The following is a 17,853-nucleotide window of genomic DNA, read 5'->3' on the forward strand; positions in this document are numbered from 1 at the left end:
CTAATTTTCAGTTTGCAGACCTCTGACTTATTAGTCATAGTTAATGGCCATTTGTTTGTTAGGAGTTTCAAGGTGGAGACTTTTTCTGTCTTTCTGGAAAGTCAAATGACACACAATGCTGCTGCAGTTCCTGTATTTCAGAAGACTTAAACTTAGCCTGGAGGGAAAGTCCTGGTATTTCAGTATTACTCTACCAGAACTTAAATAAGGGGCAGTATAAGCCCAGTACCTAAATAAGGGTTAATATATTGAAAGTCAGTATAAACTGACTTTGCAGTCAGTGTTGCTGTGACTGCATATGTCAAATATAACCCATGCCACAGTGTTTTCATCAGGGTTAGCCCCTTCTCAAGCACTGCAGAACTTCTTGGACAGCAATATGACATTTAATATCACCCTAAGTCTTTTACATACTGCTTGTTTGTTTTGATAACATAATGAAGTGTTTAAGTTATGCTTTAAAATTACTTCAAGGGAGTATAATAGAGTATTTTGGAGATCAAAAGTGAAGGGTAGCTTGTCTCAAAATAAGCTTGTTTGAGAAAGGAAAGAAGAAACTGAGGGAATTATTTCACCAAGAACAAATAATTTAGATGACTGGGAGAAATCATCCTCAGATAACGTTAGATGTGATTAGCTGCTGAAGTGTGCTGGCATGCGGTTTGTCTGTGTTGCCTGTGCTTAGTGCAAACACTGACCTAAACTGTTCATTCAGTGCACTTACTTCAGCTTGGGGAAGGAGCCACACCTTGGCTTCTTTGGTTTTGGGTTTTTTTTCCCTTTGCACAGTTGTCTGGTGACTCATTGAGAACTGTTTGTTTTTAAATGTTAGCAAAAGTCAGTTTGGTTCACCAGGAAAAGGGCAGCTTGCCTAGTCCATTCTGTTCTTTACTCAGATTCCACCTTAGAGGCAAATGAGAGTTAGAGTTGCTCCAGCCAAGTTGGGCAATTGCCACTGGAAAGGAAAATAAAATTTGCCTGCCAACCTTCCCTGGCCTATAAGAAACAGGAGATAACCTCTTTTCACTTCAAAGAACATGATACAGGCAGAATAGATCCGGTACTGTTACTTCCATTCTCTTGGGGTTGTTTTTGTGAGCTTTCTGCAGCTTATAGCTGGCAGCAGTTTTGGACATGAGGAGACTAACAGCTTGGACTGGTTAGAAATAACATTTCAGTGAGGACACCTTACTGGAAAGAAATCAGTTGCCTTTTATATGCACAACTCTGCTGCTGTAATTGTTCTAAATCTAGAAAGCCTCACGGACGCTTGAGTTTGCAAGAAAAAAATGATCTTACTCTGAACACACTGGTCAAAACAGTTGTAAGTTGTAGTAATTCCATTAATACAGCTGCTTGTTTCTTCCACTAAACAGTAGGTGATTAGCTGGGTGGGGATTCATCTAGTGGAAGCAGCCTGCTCCAGAGGGAAGAGCAAGAGGTCAAATAGACTTCATATATGCTTTTAGGCCAGCACTGCTAGGAATTAAATGATGCCTTAAATTGCATGATTAAGGAGTTGATCCACATGTACATGTTGCTTCTTGTCCAGAACTAGGTTGAACTCCAAGTCACAGTAGCTTCACTTAGGCTCTTTATCATGTGTTGGAGCTGACATAAGGGACAGAAAAAAATCCTAGGTTTGATTTCAGCAGTAGGAATATTACAGTAGAAAAATTACTGGTTTCTATTCCCTTAACCTCGATCTAAACTGTAATTCTCTACTCCTGCACAACACTGGCTTTTTTAATGGAAGTTTTAGTTCTTTGTGAAGGAAAAGCCATTGGTATTCTGCAGGGATAACTGGAGATGTAGTCTTTCCTTGTTAATCAGCATGGATTCCACTGTAAACCACAAACTGGACCTATTTTTTAGGTTAAAACTCAGGATAATATAGATTTTTATACTAGTCCATAGGATGAATTTTAAACATTTTGCAATGAGGAGACAGATACTTAAAGTACAAGCAAATTCCTTCCTGCAAGCTTAGTTGCAGTAGAAAGTAAATTCATATTTATCTTAAATTCTTTTCTGTGATGAGATGATAGTATAATTTCAGAGGGCTCTCAAAGGGCTTTACATAAGGTTAAAAGGGCTATCAAGAATAGTGTAGCAGTTACTGAATTGCTCATCATCACATCTTAACAGTTTCAAAAGAAACAAAAATGTACATTGATGTCAGCTGGAAAATGTTGTTCTATTTGCAGGATGGTAATTGTAAATCAGGAGATAAGCAGGACAAATTCTTTACCTGGCTCACTTTATTTATTTATTACATAAAAGCCAACTACAAGTTCAAATAATTCTCAAAATTGTTCCAGTTCCTCAGATAATTACTGCAGATCCTTGTGAAATTAGTACCTCAAATTACCTTTTTAGTAGATACTCCTCTGTGGTGATCAGTTGCTTAAGCTACACTAAGTCTGTAGGTGACAATTAGGAGAGGAAGGTTGGGCAATGTCTGGTTCATAGTTTAAAAAAAAACAATCACAGGAAAATAAAACCCTAAAGGCAAATTGCCAAAAGCCACTTAGCTGCTTCATATCTGTGAATGTTGACTCACAGTTTTTCTTCCTCTGGAGTGATACAGGGTGTTTAGCCTCTTTAAAGTCTCCTTAGTGATATTAAAAGACTAAAGACTCATCAGTATGATCGGATACTGGGATCATGCTATCACATAAATGTCAGAAAATTAATACTGGAGTGGCAAAAAAACCCAGAATGGGAATTGTTAGTGCCTGATGCTTTTCTTCAAATGAGAACCTAACCGAATAAAATGCTCTTGGCGTTGGATTGCATGTACTTAGTCCGTGTGCTCTGGGCTGAGCTATTGTTTGTTGTTGCTGCACTGTCAGCTATTTTAGGCTCAATTTAGCATCTTTATGGTGATCTGTGTGGAAAAGTAGTGGCATAGACTTACTAAAGAATTTCTTAACTTTGGCCTCTGATTTCATAACATTGCTTATATAGGTAAGGTCTGAGTCCATCTCTCCATGTCATAAAGTTATTTTCATAAGCTTTCCAAATTCTGTCTTAAAATGACCTTGTCATCACTATTTTATTGGGAGCCTTTTCTAAACTCTGACCTCTGCTGGTCAGACATCACTGTTTCCTGGTGAGACATCACTTTTGTTTCCTTCAAACTTTTTGCTCAATTAGCTTCTCTTACTAGAGTGTAGTCTTCTGAGATATTATAAAGAATAATTATGCCCTTTCCCTGTCTTTTTTTTTGTCATGGCTAGACAAGAAATTCATTAATTCTTTTAATAACCTAAACTCCCATTTCCTCATATATTCAATCTTCGTTCTCTGTATTTGATACAACGTGAGTTTATGGATTAGTTTTACAAGAGCCCTGTGTTGTGGTGTCAGTACTTTAGTATTTCTGTTAGACAACCAGAAGTAGATGTTGCAGTACAAAACTAACTTGCAGTTTGATTTGCACATAATAATTTTTCTATAGAATCTTTCGACTGATAAGCAGTAGTAAAGATTACAGTAAAGGCTGCTACTGAAGATTATGTATGTACATTGTAAACCCATTTTAGGGGGCAACTTTGTATATTGGAACACAGCTGAAATTTTGAATTTGTGTCCTTTTCCAAGACTTTACTTCAGTTTTCATAAGCAAAAAATAGTTTTGACTTTCGTCCTGTAAAATGGAGTCACATTTCTATTGCCACTGTTTAATGCAAGCATTGGAGTCAATGCTGTTATATGCACATTTATTTTTATGCTTTTTATGAAGGTGAATAATTGAAATACACAGCCATGCTTGGTTCATTTATATCACTGACAAAATAGAAAGAAATATGAAGCTAGTTATTCTGTATGAGTAGAAGTTTTTGTGTGGTTTGAGCTGATGGTGTGGAGGGAGACCTGAGATGGGCAAGAGAAAGAGTAGCAAGCCAAATAAGCACTGTGTGTATGGTTCTGGAGTAAAAGTGTAGAAAAGAGACCTTCATATCGAGTGGAAACTGATAACTGATGATGCTGCAAGCAAAAAAAAAAAAATTATTTAATTAATTTTCTCTGTGGGTAGGGAAAAACAACCTACAGATCTTAGAGAAAAGTGGGGAAATTAACCTAGCTATTATGCCCATTTTTCTCTTTGAACTGCTACAACTTGCAGAAGTAAATCTTTGGTTTGCTGCTTCATCCTAAGTAATGTCATAACATAAATCGGTCTTTCTATAAAATTATCTGAGCTATATATATAGCTGAAGATTTTATCTCATTTATTTACAGCAATGACAGATGGGTATGGATTGGAATGAATAAGAGGAGTCCAGATTCTTTGGGAACATGGCAATGGAGTGATGATAAACCCGTAAGTTAACTTCTAACCAGGAAACATCCTGACCTGATTCGTTTCAGCTTGGATTAAATGTAAATTGATAAATATTTTAATTAAAATATAGCAGACCCTTCAACAGATTAATAAATCAGAGGAAGATGGTGCACTTAAGAGCTGCCATCCAGACAGGTTTCCAATTAAAAACATTTCTTTAGTAAGGTTAACCTGATTTTGTCTTTATTGCATTAAAATAGTTTAACAGAATTAGACTAGTAAACATCTAGGAGCTAGTGGAGAGAACAAAACGTTTTTGTGCCACCACAGAGGGTTTATCAGTTCGTCTCCTTGATATGTGAGACTTCTCCAAAAACATCTTATTCAATTGATTGATTTGCCTGAAATATCATACCAGTTATGTAGACTTAAAACTGATCCAGTAACTGGCGTTTAACACATATTTCAATAGTGACAAACATAATGGGGTCTCAGGTTTGAATGGTTCACTCTGGGGATTATCATAGCAAAAGTAGGTATAAAGTAACTGTTCTTTCATCCTGTCTGTCCTGTAGGTAACTAGTGTTGTTATGCCACTCGATTATATGGAAGATGAGTATGATACAAGAGACTGTGCTGCACTAAAGGTTAGTTTTCAAGATTTTTTTTAACAATGACATGCATATTTTACGTGGAAGTACTTGGAAAAACACAATTCTCCCAGACGTATATTGAATTAAGGTTGACTTCTGAGATGTTTTCTTTGCACAGTGAAAAAGGGGTGCTAGTGTTCCCTTTATCAGTCTACACTTACCAGTTTTCACTTATTCAGGCAGGTTTTTTTATGAACAGAATGCTGTGCTAATGATAAACTTCCATAAGACTTCTTTTGAACTATAAAGTATTTTACTAACAATGCTATTCTCTATTGCATAATACTATACTATGTATCTCTTGTATATTACACATAACACCTGAGGATATAACATAGTCTGAAATGAAAAAGCAGAGCTCTACCAGTAATGTAACATCTAGATTATATTTTCTGAACTGCAACTTAAGAAAGCATTTGAAACCTATAACAGAGGGATGCTGTAGACAAAATATAGCATGTGTTTGTGCTTATTGTGTGTATTTCTTTGCTTACCTGTGACATAGATTTGTATGTGCTTTGTTGGTTTCCAATTCAAAATGTTAGGCCTCTGTGTAATTCCTAATTGTGTTCTTTATTGCTTAATTTAGTCTTGAAGCATCACCTGACTTTTTATAAGATCATTCCAATACCATCCCTTCTTGTAACCTAATTAGAACTACCTCTGCTTTTAGGATTTACTGAAGAAAAGGATAGTTGCATTCCTTTGCTTTGGTTCATGGCTATTTCCCCTCGTTATCTTCTCCTGTGTTCATGACCCGAGGCTGAGCAGCTGTCAGCATTAAGCTACTAAAAATCTCAGACAAGAGGAGAGCAGTTGCAAGGGGTCACTGAATATAATAATCTCCATCCTCTACTTGCTAGGTATAGATATGTTCTTTCACAAAGTGATATTCCTTATCTGGAAGATCAGGAAGAGTGAAGTCAGATTTTAAGACTGGTTATAAGAAATAATCCTAAGAAAGATTATTTTTCTATCACTTCAGATAGTTTCTTCTACTGAGCAGAAATGAGAATCCTCTCAGGGCAAGAAGTTGCAGCAGGTAATTCGGTAATAAGCATTGATGAGATCCTGTATACTACAAAAAAAAAACCCAAACCAAACCTAAAAAACCCACAAAGAAACAACATTGAAAGAGAGACTTCTGTATGTGGACTGACCGTGAGCCCTTTACCTAAGTGCTTCACAAACTTGCCTAGCATGGAGAGTTACAGTTGAAGAGTTACAGTTGTGTTTGCTCATTTTTATATGAAATAAATTGTGGGACTAACACCACAGTGAAATATCCTGACTTTGCTACAGTACCTTTTAATACAGTTTCATTGCACGTTTCAGAGGCCTGTGCCATACCATACCAGCTCAGTTCTCTGCTTCTGCTTTTTTACAGACCTCTCAGTTTTCACGGAGATCATTTTGGAGATTATATTTCCATGAAGGCAGAGACCTGGAATTTTACTTCAAGCCTTTTGACTGTGAAGCTAAACTTGAATGGGTCTGCCAGATAACAAAAGGTAAACTGCAGTTACATCCATGGCCATTTCCCCTCATGTGAACGAGATTATGATTTATCACCACTGAGTTGCTCTTATTACCCAATATCAGAAGCTTTGCAAACAATATTTTACCATTTCTCTCTAAACTTATAGAGGACAGTGCATGAGATGTCTTACATGTGTCACATGCAAACACATGTGAGCTTGGAATATTCAAACATACATTGGAAAATAGAATAGAATCATAGAATCATAGAGTCAACCAGGTTGGAAGAGACCTCCAAGATCATCCAGTCCAACCTATCACCCAGGCCTAAGCAATGACCTAGACCATGGCACTAAGTGCCTCATCCAGTCTCCTCTTGAACGTCTCCAGCGATGGCGACTCCACCACCTCCCTGGGCAGCCCATTCCAATGTGCAATCACCCTCCCTGTGAAGAACTTCCTCCTAATATCCAGCCTATACCTCCCCTGGCACAACTTGAGACTGTGTCCTCTTGTTCTGCTGCTGGTTGCCTGGGAGAAGAGACCAAATAACTGTGAGGAAGAGGCAAAATCAACGCTCCCATGTTCTTTCTTGATCCATGAAGTAAGAAGTGGCTTCTCATTAGGGAAGTTGATTATAAGCTGCCAAGCTGCAGCACTTGTGGACTTTTCTTAATTTACCAACACAAGACAGTTCTGATTCTAGGATTTTTCTTAGTGATATTTATAGCTATGTGAACACAGATATCTTGGGTGCATGGTTTGTTTCGATTTTAGGTGAATTAGCCTTCTTCTGGTAAGATGCTGTATTCCCTCATTATATTGAGACAGAGAAGTAAGAATACAAAAGAATGGCATGGCCTATCTGCACAGAGCCAGGTTTTTCCATGTGGTATGAAAAGTGCTGCAATCTAGTAGGCTTTTACATTTTGGTTGTTTGTTAAAAGGCATTTCAGGAGATGAAACTTCATTGTGGTGGGAAGATACAGGTAAGTATATTACTCTGTCACTTGTATTCCGATTGTGAGGAAAAAACCCACAGATGTTTAAGACTGAGGTGTACAAAAGTTCTGTTTGTTTTTCATCACCTTATTTGAAACTATTAAACATGTAGAATTTCCTTCTGCTTTTATTTTATCCATCATGATAAGATGCATGAGTACAATTCATCGCTTTCATTATTGGTGATCACAGTCTTGTCAGAAGGTGAACTTGAAGTGACTATTCCTGTTTTTCTTTTTTTTTTCTTCCTCTGGACAGGCAGCACTCCAAAGACACCTGAGTGGTATATACCAGGTAAATGAACTTCTTGTGTACTCTTCCTCTATGTGAGTATAGTTGGTAATACTCCTTGTCTTTTGCTAGTTTTATTACTACTGTACCACTTGTATGATACCAACAAAGGTCATGACTGATAGAACTTGATTCTGAGAGAGCTTAGAATGTAAGGAGTGTTGGCTCTTCCCAGCATCAAACTGAAATTTCTTACTATGTTCAGAAAAATAAAGGATGAGTTTTTCAGAATTGATTTCTTATTCTGTGATATTTCTTTTGTATAGATGAAATTGGAATTCATGGAGCCCCACTTGTTGTTGATGGAGCTGAGCTGTGGTTTGTACCAGATAAAAACTTGAGCTACCAGGAAGCTATTTTCTACTGTCAAAACAATGATAGTGATCTAGCCTCTGTGGAGTCTTACCCAAAACTCAGGACAATACTGTCTCAAATAGAAAAGGTAAGGGGTGTAATGTGTCTAACAGACACTTCTTAGTATAGGGAAATTTTTTTGCCGGTTTTTCCAATATAAGAGATTGCTAATCTTTCATTTTTCTTTTTTCCTGTTGTCCTTAATAGTTTATAATTGTACTTGAAAAGAAGCATTGAAGGATAATTATTTTAATGTTAGTCCTGTAGAAGAATTTTTGTATTTAAAAGTAGCCTTAATAACATGAGAAAAAACTAAAAACACCCCAACTGAAAACTCTTCCAAAGGGAGAGAAAGTGTGGTAACAGGATCACCATGTAGGCATCCCATTATCTGCAATTCACTAAGAATTGTGCCAGTTCTGAATTTTGTGCATGGAACAGCACATTATTTTTCATTTGATGAGAGGATTTAATTAGAAATGCATGATGGTCTGGTAGCCTTTACTGAAAGGGCCTTGTGGTGTTGATAGTATGAAAGTACATTCTTCTAAGGAATCTTACAAAAATCAAGTTTCAGCACCTCTGTTACTACCTTTCTTAGTGCTACTGCTTCTGAGATGATACTTTCTGAAATTAGCAGCTTGAAAGCTCTACTCATGGAATTTCTCCTGACAAGAAGTTACCCATAAGGAAAAATTACAAGGGAGGAGAAATAGAGGATTTGATCTGCTGCACTTGTGATCTTTTCATTAAATATATGTTGATAAGATACCTGCTGGAAGAACAGGATTGTTCTAAAGCAGGAAGGTTCTATGGAACCACATCAGCTTTAGGCAGCTTGCAGCTATGTCCTGGTTGTGTGGTAGTGTTCCTGCTATGAGTTTTATGGGAATGATGAATCTAACACACGCTTACGACGGTGCTGCAAGTTACCCTGTAGCTTTGTCCAGCACAGTGGAAAAAAAAAGGCTTTATTTTTCTAGTAGATATAGGAGTCTGTATACTTGGTATATCAGTCTCAAATTGTATTCCATCCTATTGCTGAAGAACAGTAATTCCTGCACATTTTAGAAACATTTTAAATGAAAATTATTTTTTATCATTGGTTTATTCTTGGAAGTCTGGAGCTTTTTCTCTCTGGATTGTAAAATACTGAGGTATTTGTTCTTTATTTTTGCAGTTATCAAACAGCGAACAGAAGTGGTGGCTGAAGTTTATTGATTATGGCTACAGTTATCACTCACCGTATGTAGAATAATTATGGGATAATTTATTGTAAACTTTTTTTATGTGCTTTTTATGAGTATAGTTAACTAGAATGATTTATGAAGGGAAATATTTTATCAAATTTGTAAAAGGTTACTTCTTCTGTATCATCCCTAAGGAATAACATAAATAATTTGAACCAAGCTAGAAAAAGTACAGCATTATTCAGTGACTACTGTTCTCCACTTTCATTCGTATGTACCTGCACCTATTCATGCTGTGCTAAAACCACAAAGTACCTAAACCAGGGAGAGTAGAGTTGTGTAGTGCTCAGACAAAGCAACTGGTGGTTAAGACAGTGTGGGTGTACAATTAAAAAGTGGATATCTTTCAAAATATTATTGGAATGTTTACCTGCCAGATTCTGAGTTTGACTCCAACTGCAAGCATTATTGACATCAAAACTTTAATTCCTAATAACTAAATAATAACTGAATTCATAATCCATTTCTTATGCATCTATCAGAGTTCCAGATTTCAGGCTATTGGGCTTTGACATCTTAGTCCTGGGACATGAGTCCTTGAAATCTGTGGTATTTCATTGATCTTTAAAATGCTTTTTATTGGTTTTTTTTAAGACTACTTCTCTCTTCTAATTGCGGAACTGAAAAAAAGTTCTGAATAAATCCTCTCTGGCTCTGAGGATATATGAGAAATACCTGAGAACAGGGAGTGGGAAATTGTTTTAAGACATTTCTCTTCCAGTTAGGTAATGCCAAAACCTTGGAGGGCTTATATATAGTATAGCCCTGTAATTCTGAGATGACACACAACAAACCTTCCACCATGCCTTTCATGGCTGCAGCAAAGGATCATGGCCTCCTTACAAGGAAAATTTTTCACTTTTCAAAATATTAAAGCAGTATACCACTGAGAAAATAAAATGGGGGCTACTGCCCATTCTCATCACTTACCCTGACTGTGCTGTGGTTTGCAGCATGAGGATAAATAACCTCCTACCCTCATTCTCCACATGTCCTCAAAAAAAAAAAAAAGATTTGGCTATGGTATACAAATACCGAACCTACCACATATTTCTTCCCTGTTTAGTTTTCCCCCCTCTATCCTTTCTAGTGTTCTGGGGCATCTCCTAGAAACAGTTACAAGCCCACATTTTTGTTTGCACTGACTCTATTGCTATCAGACTTTCCACTTGAAGATCAGAATGGATTGGAGATTGACTCTGAAATGTTTATATCCAGTTTACAGTTATTTTCACGCTTCCATGATCGCTTCCTGAGAGATTGTTGGTATGTTTCTAGAAAGAACTGGTATAGAGGTAAGGCTGGTTTTATTTGTTCATGCCTCTCTGTCATTATTTTTTATTAAGAAAAAAAAAGTAATTACTGTTCTGCCTAAACTCTTATACTGAATGCAAATTGGTATTGAATTAGGAGTGAATGGCTTCTTGATGATAATCTGATTGAATTTTTAATCATTTATTTCTTCCTTCTGGTAGAAGCCATGGTAATACTTCCTGATGACCAGAGGCAAACCTGAATTTGGATGACAGTTGTTTATAATTTACTGTCACTCTTTTGCAACAGAAGTTGATTAGGTATAGGTAGTTACCTTTTTTGTTTTTATACTGAATACTCTGAGCTTAGGAAATAAACTGGTAGAGTTGTGTTAGGCAGAGGAGCTTGACTGAATATCTGCAACCATATGTGGATCTGGGAATGCAAATTTCATTGAGTAGTGGAAGAGATACACAAAGTAATGGAAATGCCACCTGATGGTACCTGAAGCTTCTTACTTCCTTTTTTAAATGTTTTATACTGGGGGTATGTGTAACCCCTGGAGAACAAATGGTTCCTCTTGTCTGCTATCATTTCCACTTTAAAGCACAATTTCCCCATTATTCTGTTTTATGCTGTTGACTGTTTTCATCCCTGTTAGCCAGAAATTCTCTTGACTAGAAAGCCAATCCAGTTATTGTAATAATCATGGAAAGCAGTACAGGCCAGATACTCTTTATATGGATATTAAAGGATTCCTTTTGTCTTTGATGACCTTTAGGTCACCTACCCTTTATGACAGAGTGTGAAATTAGTCCTCATATTCAAAATCTCCTTCTTTCGTGATTTTTCTTTTTTGAAGTTGATTGTGTCTATATGAAGTGTTAACTACTGAAAGCAAGAGATCAGGCTCTGGGTGTTTAGGGATATTATATTACTGTCTGATATAAATCATTTACATTTGTCTTTGCTTTGCTGTAACTTTTAAAGCTTTGGATTGCATAGTGTTTCGTCACAGTTGCACTGAAAAGGACTTCATACTGCTCTTTGTCATGTCATAAAGTAGGGATGGCAGTTGAAGCATAATGGGCATTACCATAGCTGTTTTTTTTAAACTTCTGTTTCTGCAGACTACCCAGTTAACTGTAACATGAAACTGCCCTTCATCTGTGAAAAAAATAATGCCTCCTTACTAGAGAAGCATGATCCCAGTTACCGTCCAGTCAGAGGAGGTTGCCCTAAAGGTTGGCATCAGTTCCGGAATAAGGTACGGAGACAATGCAAATCAGTCATCCTTAACCCTTTTTTCACAGTCTAGTAAACTGGAGTGCCTTGCTGAAAGAGGTGAGGAAATAGCCCCTGTGTTCAGAAATGAGCTGGGAAGTGGTTTTGAAAGTTATGTGTAGCAATTAAAATCTCCCCCACTTCTGTCCCTTATTCAGGATTGATGGTTTCTTAATTTTAAAGAACTAATTTTCACGTTTAGGTCCAAGAATATTGGCTGTATTGTCTTATTTTGTGCTTATTGTGTGAAGGAAGAGAGTGATTAGAAGGGGAGAAGATGAGGTTTCTGTGGCAGAAGCATCTCTCTCACTGAGTAATCATAGGCAGGCAGCAAGCTGGCAGACACTGCTTCCTAAGTTCTTTAAGGACTTAATTCAGTATCTAGGAGTAGCTTTTAGGAATGAACCAACAGATCAGAAGCCATAGAGCAGTGTATTCCAGTACTATATTTTAAGGCAGACATCTAAAGTCATAGTGAGACTGGTCTCTGTTATTTGGCACGCATTATTTTGTACCTAAGAAGGAGTGTGCATTGTGCCAAGGTTATCAGATCTACTTCACATCAGTGCAGCACACAGCTTTTGAGTTCCCATGTAGTTTCTCACAAAAGTTAGTGCATTACAATACAGGTTCCTGACTCTGCCCTATCTGAATTCAGAATTCCTGTGTGAATTCTTATTCTTAGAAACAGTACCTGATTAAAAATTGCTGAATTGTATTCATCAGTGAATGAGGAGTTAGTCAATGGGATCCTTTTATAGTTATCTCTTCTGCTGAATCTAATAAAAAATGCATACAGCTAGTATCTGTTCCTTTGCTTTCTGAGAAAAAGAACTGTATGGTATTGCAGGAAATTAGAAATGAGGTTTTAAGGTTGGCTTAACCTTTTTATATGGGTTATTTCGTAGGAAGCAGTGGTATGATGAAAATCAGTTTCATTATGTTTATTTTGCAGTGTTTTCTAAAGATGAAACCCGAATATTTAACATTTAATGCAGCTAACGAAAAATGTGTAACTTTTGGAGGCTCTCTTCCATCTATCTCAAATCAAGCTGAGCAAGGTACGATGGTGAACTGGGGACACTTTCAGTATTGCAGCTTCTTTTCCAAATTCAGTATAGTTCTGCTTAAGAACTTGAGCATAAAATCACTTAGTTATCTGCAGGCGTATTGGAAGCATTCTAAAAATCTATGACAGTAAAAAATGTGTTTTCATTGCTTTGATCACTGGAAATGTAGAGTGCAGTCGTCAAACATATGAGCCAGTTTGAGAAGCAGCTTCTTTATATGATTGTAACCTGCTAGAAAAAGAAAAGTTGTAAAACCTTGCATTAAGGGCTGAGGGTAGAAGGGTCACTACTGAATGAAGAATTCCCATGTTTTGCTTTGCAAGTTCAAACATAACTGAGACTGTAGATTTTGCACTGCAAAAAACACCTTAGGAGCTGCTTCTGTGTGCAAAGAGGGCAACAAGCACAACGCCTGCTGGAGTACGTAGGTCTAATAATGGTAGTGTGTCTAAACCAACCACCTGCAAGCTTTCAAGGACACTGGTAGGAGGATGGAAGGCAGGGAAACTGCAAAACAGAGTGATTCCACAACTGGGGCCTCCCTCTCAGCTGTCAGAGAAACTGGAGTCATTGAGGTAAATGCAAGTGAAGAAGAAATGTGTTCATACTGGGTCCAGGTGATGTTCTGCCATAAACTGCTGAATGAAGCAGCTGTGTTTGCATCAATATTCTTGTGGATGATTTATATCTGAAGTAGCTCAGTTGAACTGTGCAATGTGCATGGAGCATATTTTCTTTGTAAGCAAATAACCTCTTGGCAAATGGAATGTGGGAAGTGGACTAGGGAGGCCACTAGTGTACCTGCAGGCAGCAGCCGAATGGTGGCAGGGTTTTTTTACTGCTGTTCCTGGGGTGAAAGAGTTGTAATCATACAGGAATACACATCTGAGACCTTAAGACTGCAAAAGCATAGCCATTCTGGCAATGTTACATAGGAGGCTCTTTTGTCTGGTTTGGTGCATATGGAAATGTTTTTTCTTGTTTGTTTTTCTTTCCCCTTTGTAGTGGAGGCCTCTTACATGGAAAGAAGGCACAGTCCTCTTCAAGAGGCGTGACTCTTTCTGTAGGCTGCTGCTTCTCCTCCCAGTGGTAATAGGTGGCTGGTTAGCTCTGACATGTGTATCTTCAATGGCTTTGTCTAGCTCAGAAAATAGGCTCTGGCTAGTCTGGCATGTGGCCAATAGTTAAGACATGTCAGCAGTAGCTAATTGCATAGCTTTAATTTGTCTTCCTAATCTAGACAAGCTCAGTGAATACCTGGTGCCTGGGGGATACCCTCAGTAAGAGGGGTCGAATTAAGGTTTTCCATGCTGAATTTTTTTCCGACTAAACCTAACTTCCTTTGTCCTGTCCTGCTTTCTCTGATGGTGGGGCAGGAAAACTGCCAAAATCCAAGAAATGGTTCTGATTTATGGTATACATCAGCAGGAGAGGAGGATGGGGGAGATAGGATTTCCCCCATCAATTCAGAGAGGGCAGGAAGGAACTCTTCTGTTATCTCTGCAGGGAGACAGTAGAAGATTTTGCAGTCGTGTGGAAAAGCATCTACAGATGTTTGGATGTAAGTGCAAGAATACAAAGGTAGTGGGCAGAGAAACAGGTTAAATCCTCTACCTGATCCTCAGAGGAGAGTTTGGAGGGCAAATACCAACATTCTGCTCCTTTCAGATAAAATCAACATGAAAGATATTATCTTACGGGAGGAAGTGATGATAAGCATTTGGCAGTCATAAAGGGCTGAGAAAGTTAAGTTAACACAAAGGGGAGTTATGTGAAGTTTTTCAGATGTTTGCTGTTGTCTGAATCACAATATGTACATTTACTGTTCTGCCCAACAGATTATATAACATCCTTGCTGCCTGGTATGCCAAAGGATATTTGGATTGGCTTGCAGTTTCTGTTCAGCACAAGGGAAAACAAATGGATCGATGAGAGCAGACTGTTGTATAGTAACTTTCACCCTCTACTGACTGGAAGATTAAGGAAAATTCCACTGGATGTAAGTTCTTTCTTTTGACATATCTTGTCTGTTGAGTAATGAAATTTGGACTATTGACCCTATCAAAAGAAAAAACGGGGAGGAAAAAAAAGTAACAGATGAAATCCCCAATTTAGTGGTTTTAATTGGCAAACAGTGTGACTGACAGTAAAAGAGCTCTGTTTACCTTTATTTTGATGGCCACTTCTAGACTGAGTTATGAAACAATGAAGGGTGAAGGAGAAAAGTTGGAACAACTATTTAATAACTCTTCTGGAACTTGTTTATGTAATGTAAAAACTACATTAAAAAAGTCATCAAAAAAAATGTCATCAGTAATTCTTGGTTCAGTTACACTTGGAACCCATCTCTAAACCATTATACATTGGTATTTTGTGTGTTGCTCTACCCAAGGTGAAGCATAATAAATAGATCACACCCACAAACAAGATTTAAGTGTTAGATAATTTAATTTAATATTCTCCCCTCTATTTAAGTTATGATTTCTTTTTGAGTCCAGCCAACTGGTAGTGTTTGTAAAATAGGTAAGCTGTATTGCACCACTCCTTTGAAGCTTCTTCAACAAGTTCAGACAGCTCAGGTTCTCCTAGCCTCATGTTATTTCACCTTCTCTACACAAGTATGTTTATGTCTTTTTTTAAGTCTGATAAGCATATTTCTGTTTTTCAGCTTTTTGATGAAGAATTTAACAATCAGTGTGGTGTAATCCTCAATGGCCCCAAATCACAGTATGTTGGAACATGGAATTTCACTGCTTGTGCTGACAAGCACTACTTGGGTATATGCCAGCGGGCTATAGGTAAGTCTGAAGAGTCAAAATAATTGCAGCCAGAGTTTGCAGTTAAGATGCCAGGAGACCTTTTAATGCATGTAAATTGTTGCACTTCAAGAGCAAGATTCTTGTAGAGACTGAGCAGATAAATTTTGGAAAAGCAGAGTGTGAAGGGTCATCTGGGACCTATTTTCTCAGCCATTCGGAATACTTCCTTTCATTTTTCAGAGCCCAGTTCAGAGGAATTCTGTTTTCCTGGGAGACTGTATATGGTTTCAGTGCTACAGCAGATGGGGCTGTAATTTCTATGTGTAAAGATGTCATGTACATAAAGGGGTGGAACAAGTTCCTCTTTGGAACTGTGGAAGTGAGAACCTCACAGTATTTTCATCCTCCTTAGACATATCTGTGGGTTTTAGCACTGTCAGAAAAGAGCGTATGGTATCTCATAAACATTGAAATCAGTTCTCCCTAGAGCAAATCTTAAGGGCATACATGGAGGGTGATAATGTGAAGTGATGCAGTCTTCCCTAGCTTTGTACAGATCCATCAGTGTGAGTGGGTTTTCTTAATCTGAACTAAAAATAATATTCTGATGCAGCCACGTGGGTTGGTTGATGCCAGTTACTGGAAGCAGATCAAACGCATGGAGCTATTATATATATTTAACTACTGCTATCAGCTAATGTTCAGCATACCCACTTCTGAGTATGTTCCTTCATGTAAATAATCCTTTTAAGTAATTAACATGCTGTCATCTAAAAAAAAACCCACCCCCAAAACCAGGTGTGCAAAACACCCGAGAATATGCCCACCTTCATTCTCAAATAGACAAAGAGATTTCCCTGTCCTGCCCTCATTTAACAGAAGTACTCTTCTTCAGTGCCAGATACTTCAGAAATTGCAAATGTCCAGATTAGAATCCTGGATGGAAGAGATGTAGTCTTACAAGATCAAAAAGGGGATTTTCAGCAGTGTTGATCAATATAGTGTTAAGTGTGAGCTGACTAAAATGCTGAGCACTTCTTCCTTGCCACAGCTGTAGAGGGTGTAATGAGAAAGGTTTTCATACTGGCAAAGAATGTGTATTGGTATGCTCTGATCTTACATTATCATTGTATTAGAGCTCTAAGGGTAATTCAGCAGGTGTCAAGGACATCTGTGAGAGAATCCAGGTTGCCTAGGGCTTTATCCTAGGGAAAAAGATGATTCATATTCCTTGGAAATACTGATATGATTGTGATTTGAAGAACTTCCTGAGGTTTTAATCATCATCAATTGCTTCTTTCAGAAATGGACACTTACCCTTGGTTCCATGCCTCTATTTTGTAGCTGCTTACTAAATGAAAGCATGTGGCATCAGACACAAACCACTTGAAACAATCTGTTTCAGCCTTGTCACTTTTCATATCTATTGAAAGCTGTAAATATCAAATTAATATTTTGTTTCTGTCTTCCTGTGTTTTGGAAGATGGCCCTGCCAGCCTGTCAATCAGCCATTTATACCCTGTTATTTATAGAATGAGATTAAAAAAAAAAATTCACTCCTTTCTCAGTGAGCCTTTTTCTGCTTGGGAAATGTTAAATGTCAGGGGTTTTACTCCCTTTTAGAAAGCAAATTTAGTTTTTATTGCATATAAAATGTTGAGGGTTATTAGGCTTGCATGCTTTAGTTTACCATCCATGGGCATGTTCCCATCTTTTATTAACTGCATTTCACAGAATCATAGAATGGCTTAGATTGGAAGGGACCTTAGAGAGCTCTATCTACTCCAACCTCCCTGCCATGGGCAGGGACACCTCTCAGCTAGACTCAGCTGCTCATGGCCTCATCCACCCTGGCCTTGAACACTCCCAGGGAGGAGGCATCTGCTATAGATGCATTTGCTATGCATTACTGAGCTGTATGTCTTCAAGTATTGATGCTGATAACTGCAATAACAGCCAGTGCTTAGAGCACAAATAGCAAATGAAACCTCTTCCTGTGCAAGGTGGATTTTCTGCAATTAGTTAAGCACATACAGAGGCATAACCAGCTCCCACTATACCTGTGGATGGCAGTGAGGAATTCTGGGAATGTGCTGTACTAAGATCTGCATAGAAAAGTTTCATGCCCCATTAGATTTGCTTGAGAATAAATAAACAGGTTCTGGA

At 37.8% G+C, this 17,853-nt stretch overlaps 1 protein-coding gene across 1 annotated transcript in view; it reads left to right on the forward strand.

Annotated features, from left to right (window-relative positions):
• LY75 (lymphocyte antigen 75) overlaps positions 1-17,853 on the forward strand; it is a 45,366-nt gene that overhangs the window by 16,235 nt on the left and 11,278 nt on the right. Inside the window, exons 14-24 of the mRNA XM_054381125.1 lie at positions 4,249-4,330; positions 4,867-4,938; positions 6,332-6,455; positions 7,684-7,719; positions 7,983-8,158; positions 9,251-9,315; positions 10,539-10,615; positions 11,705-11,841; positions 12,814-12,919; positions 14,767-14,927; positions 15,597-15,730. Of these exons, the coding sequence (XP_054237100.1) occupies positions 4,249-4,330; positions 4,867-4,938; positions 6,332-6,455; positions 7,684-7,719; positions 7,983-8,158; positions 9,251-9,315; positions 10,539-10,615; positions 11,705-11,841; positions 12,814-12,919; positions 14,767-14,927; positions 15,597-15,730 (1,170 nt within the window). The remainder of the gene's footprint in view (positions 1-4,248; positions 4,331-4,866; positions 4,939-6,331; positions 6,456-7,683; positions 7,720-7,982; positions 8,159-9,250; positions 9,316-10,538; positions 10,616-11,704; positions 11,842-12,813; positions 12,920-14,766; positions 14,928-15,596; positions 15,731-17,853) is intronic.

The sequence above is a fragment of the Indicator indicator genome, chromosome 5 (genome assembly GCF_027791375.1).
Source record: "Indicator indicator isolate 239-I01 chromosome 5, UM_Iind_1.1, whole genome shotgun sequence".
Lineage (NCBI taxonomy): Eukaryota > Metazoa > Chordata > Aves > Piciformes > Indicatoridae > Indicator > Indicator indicator.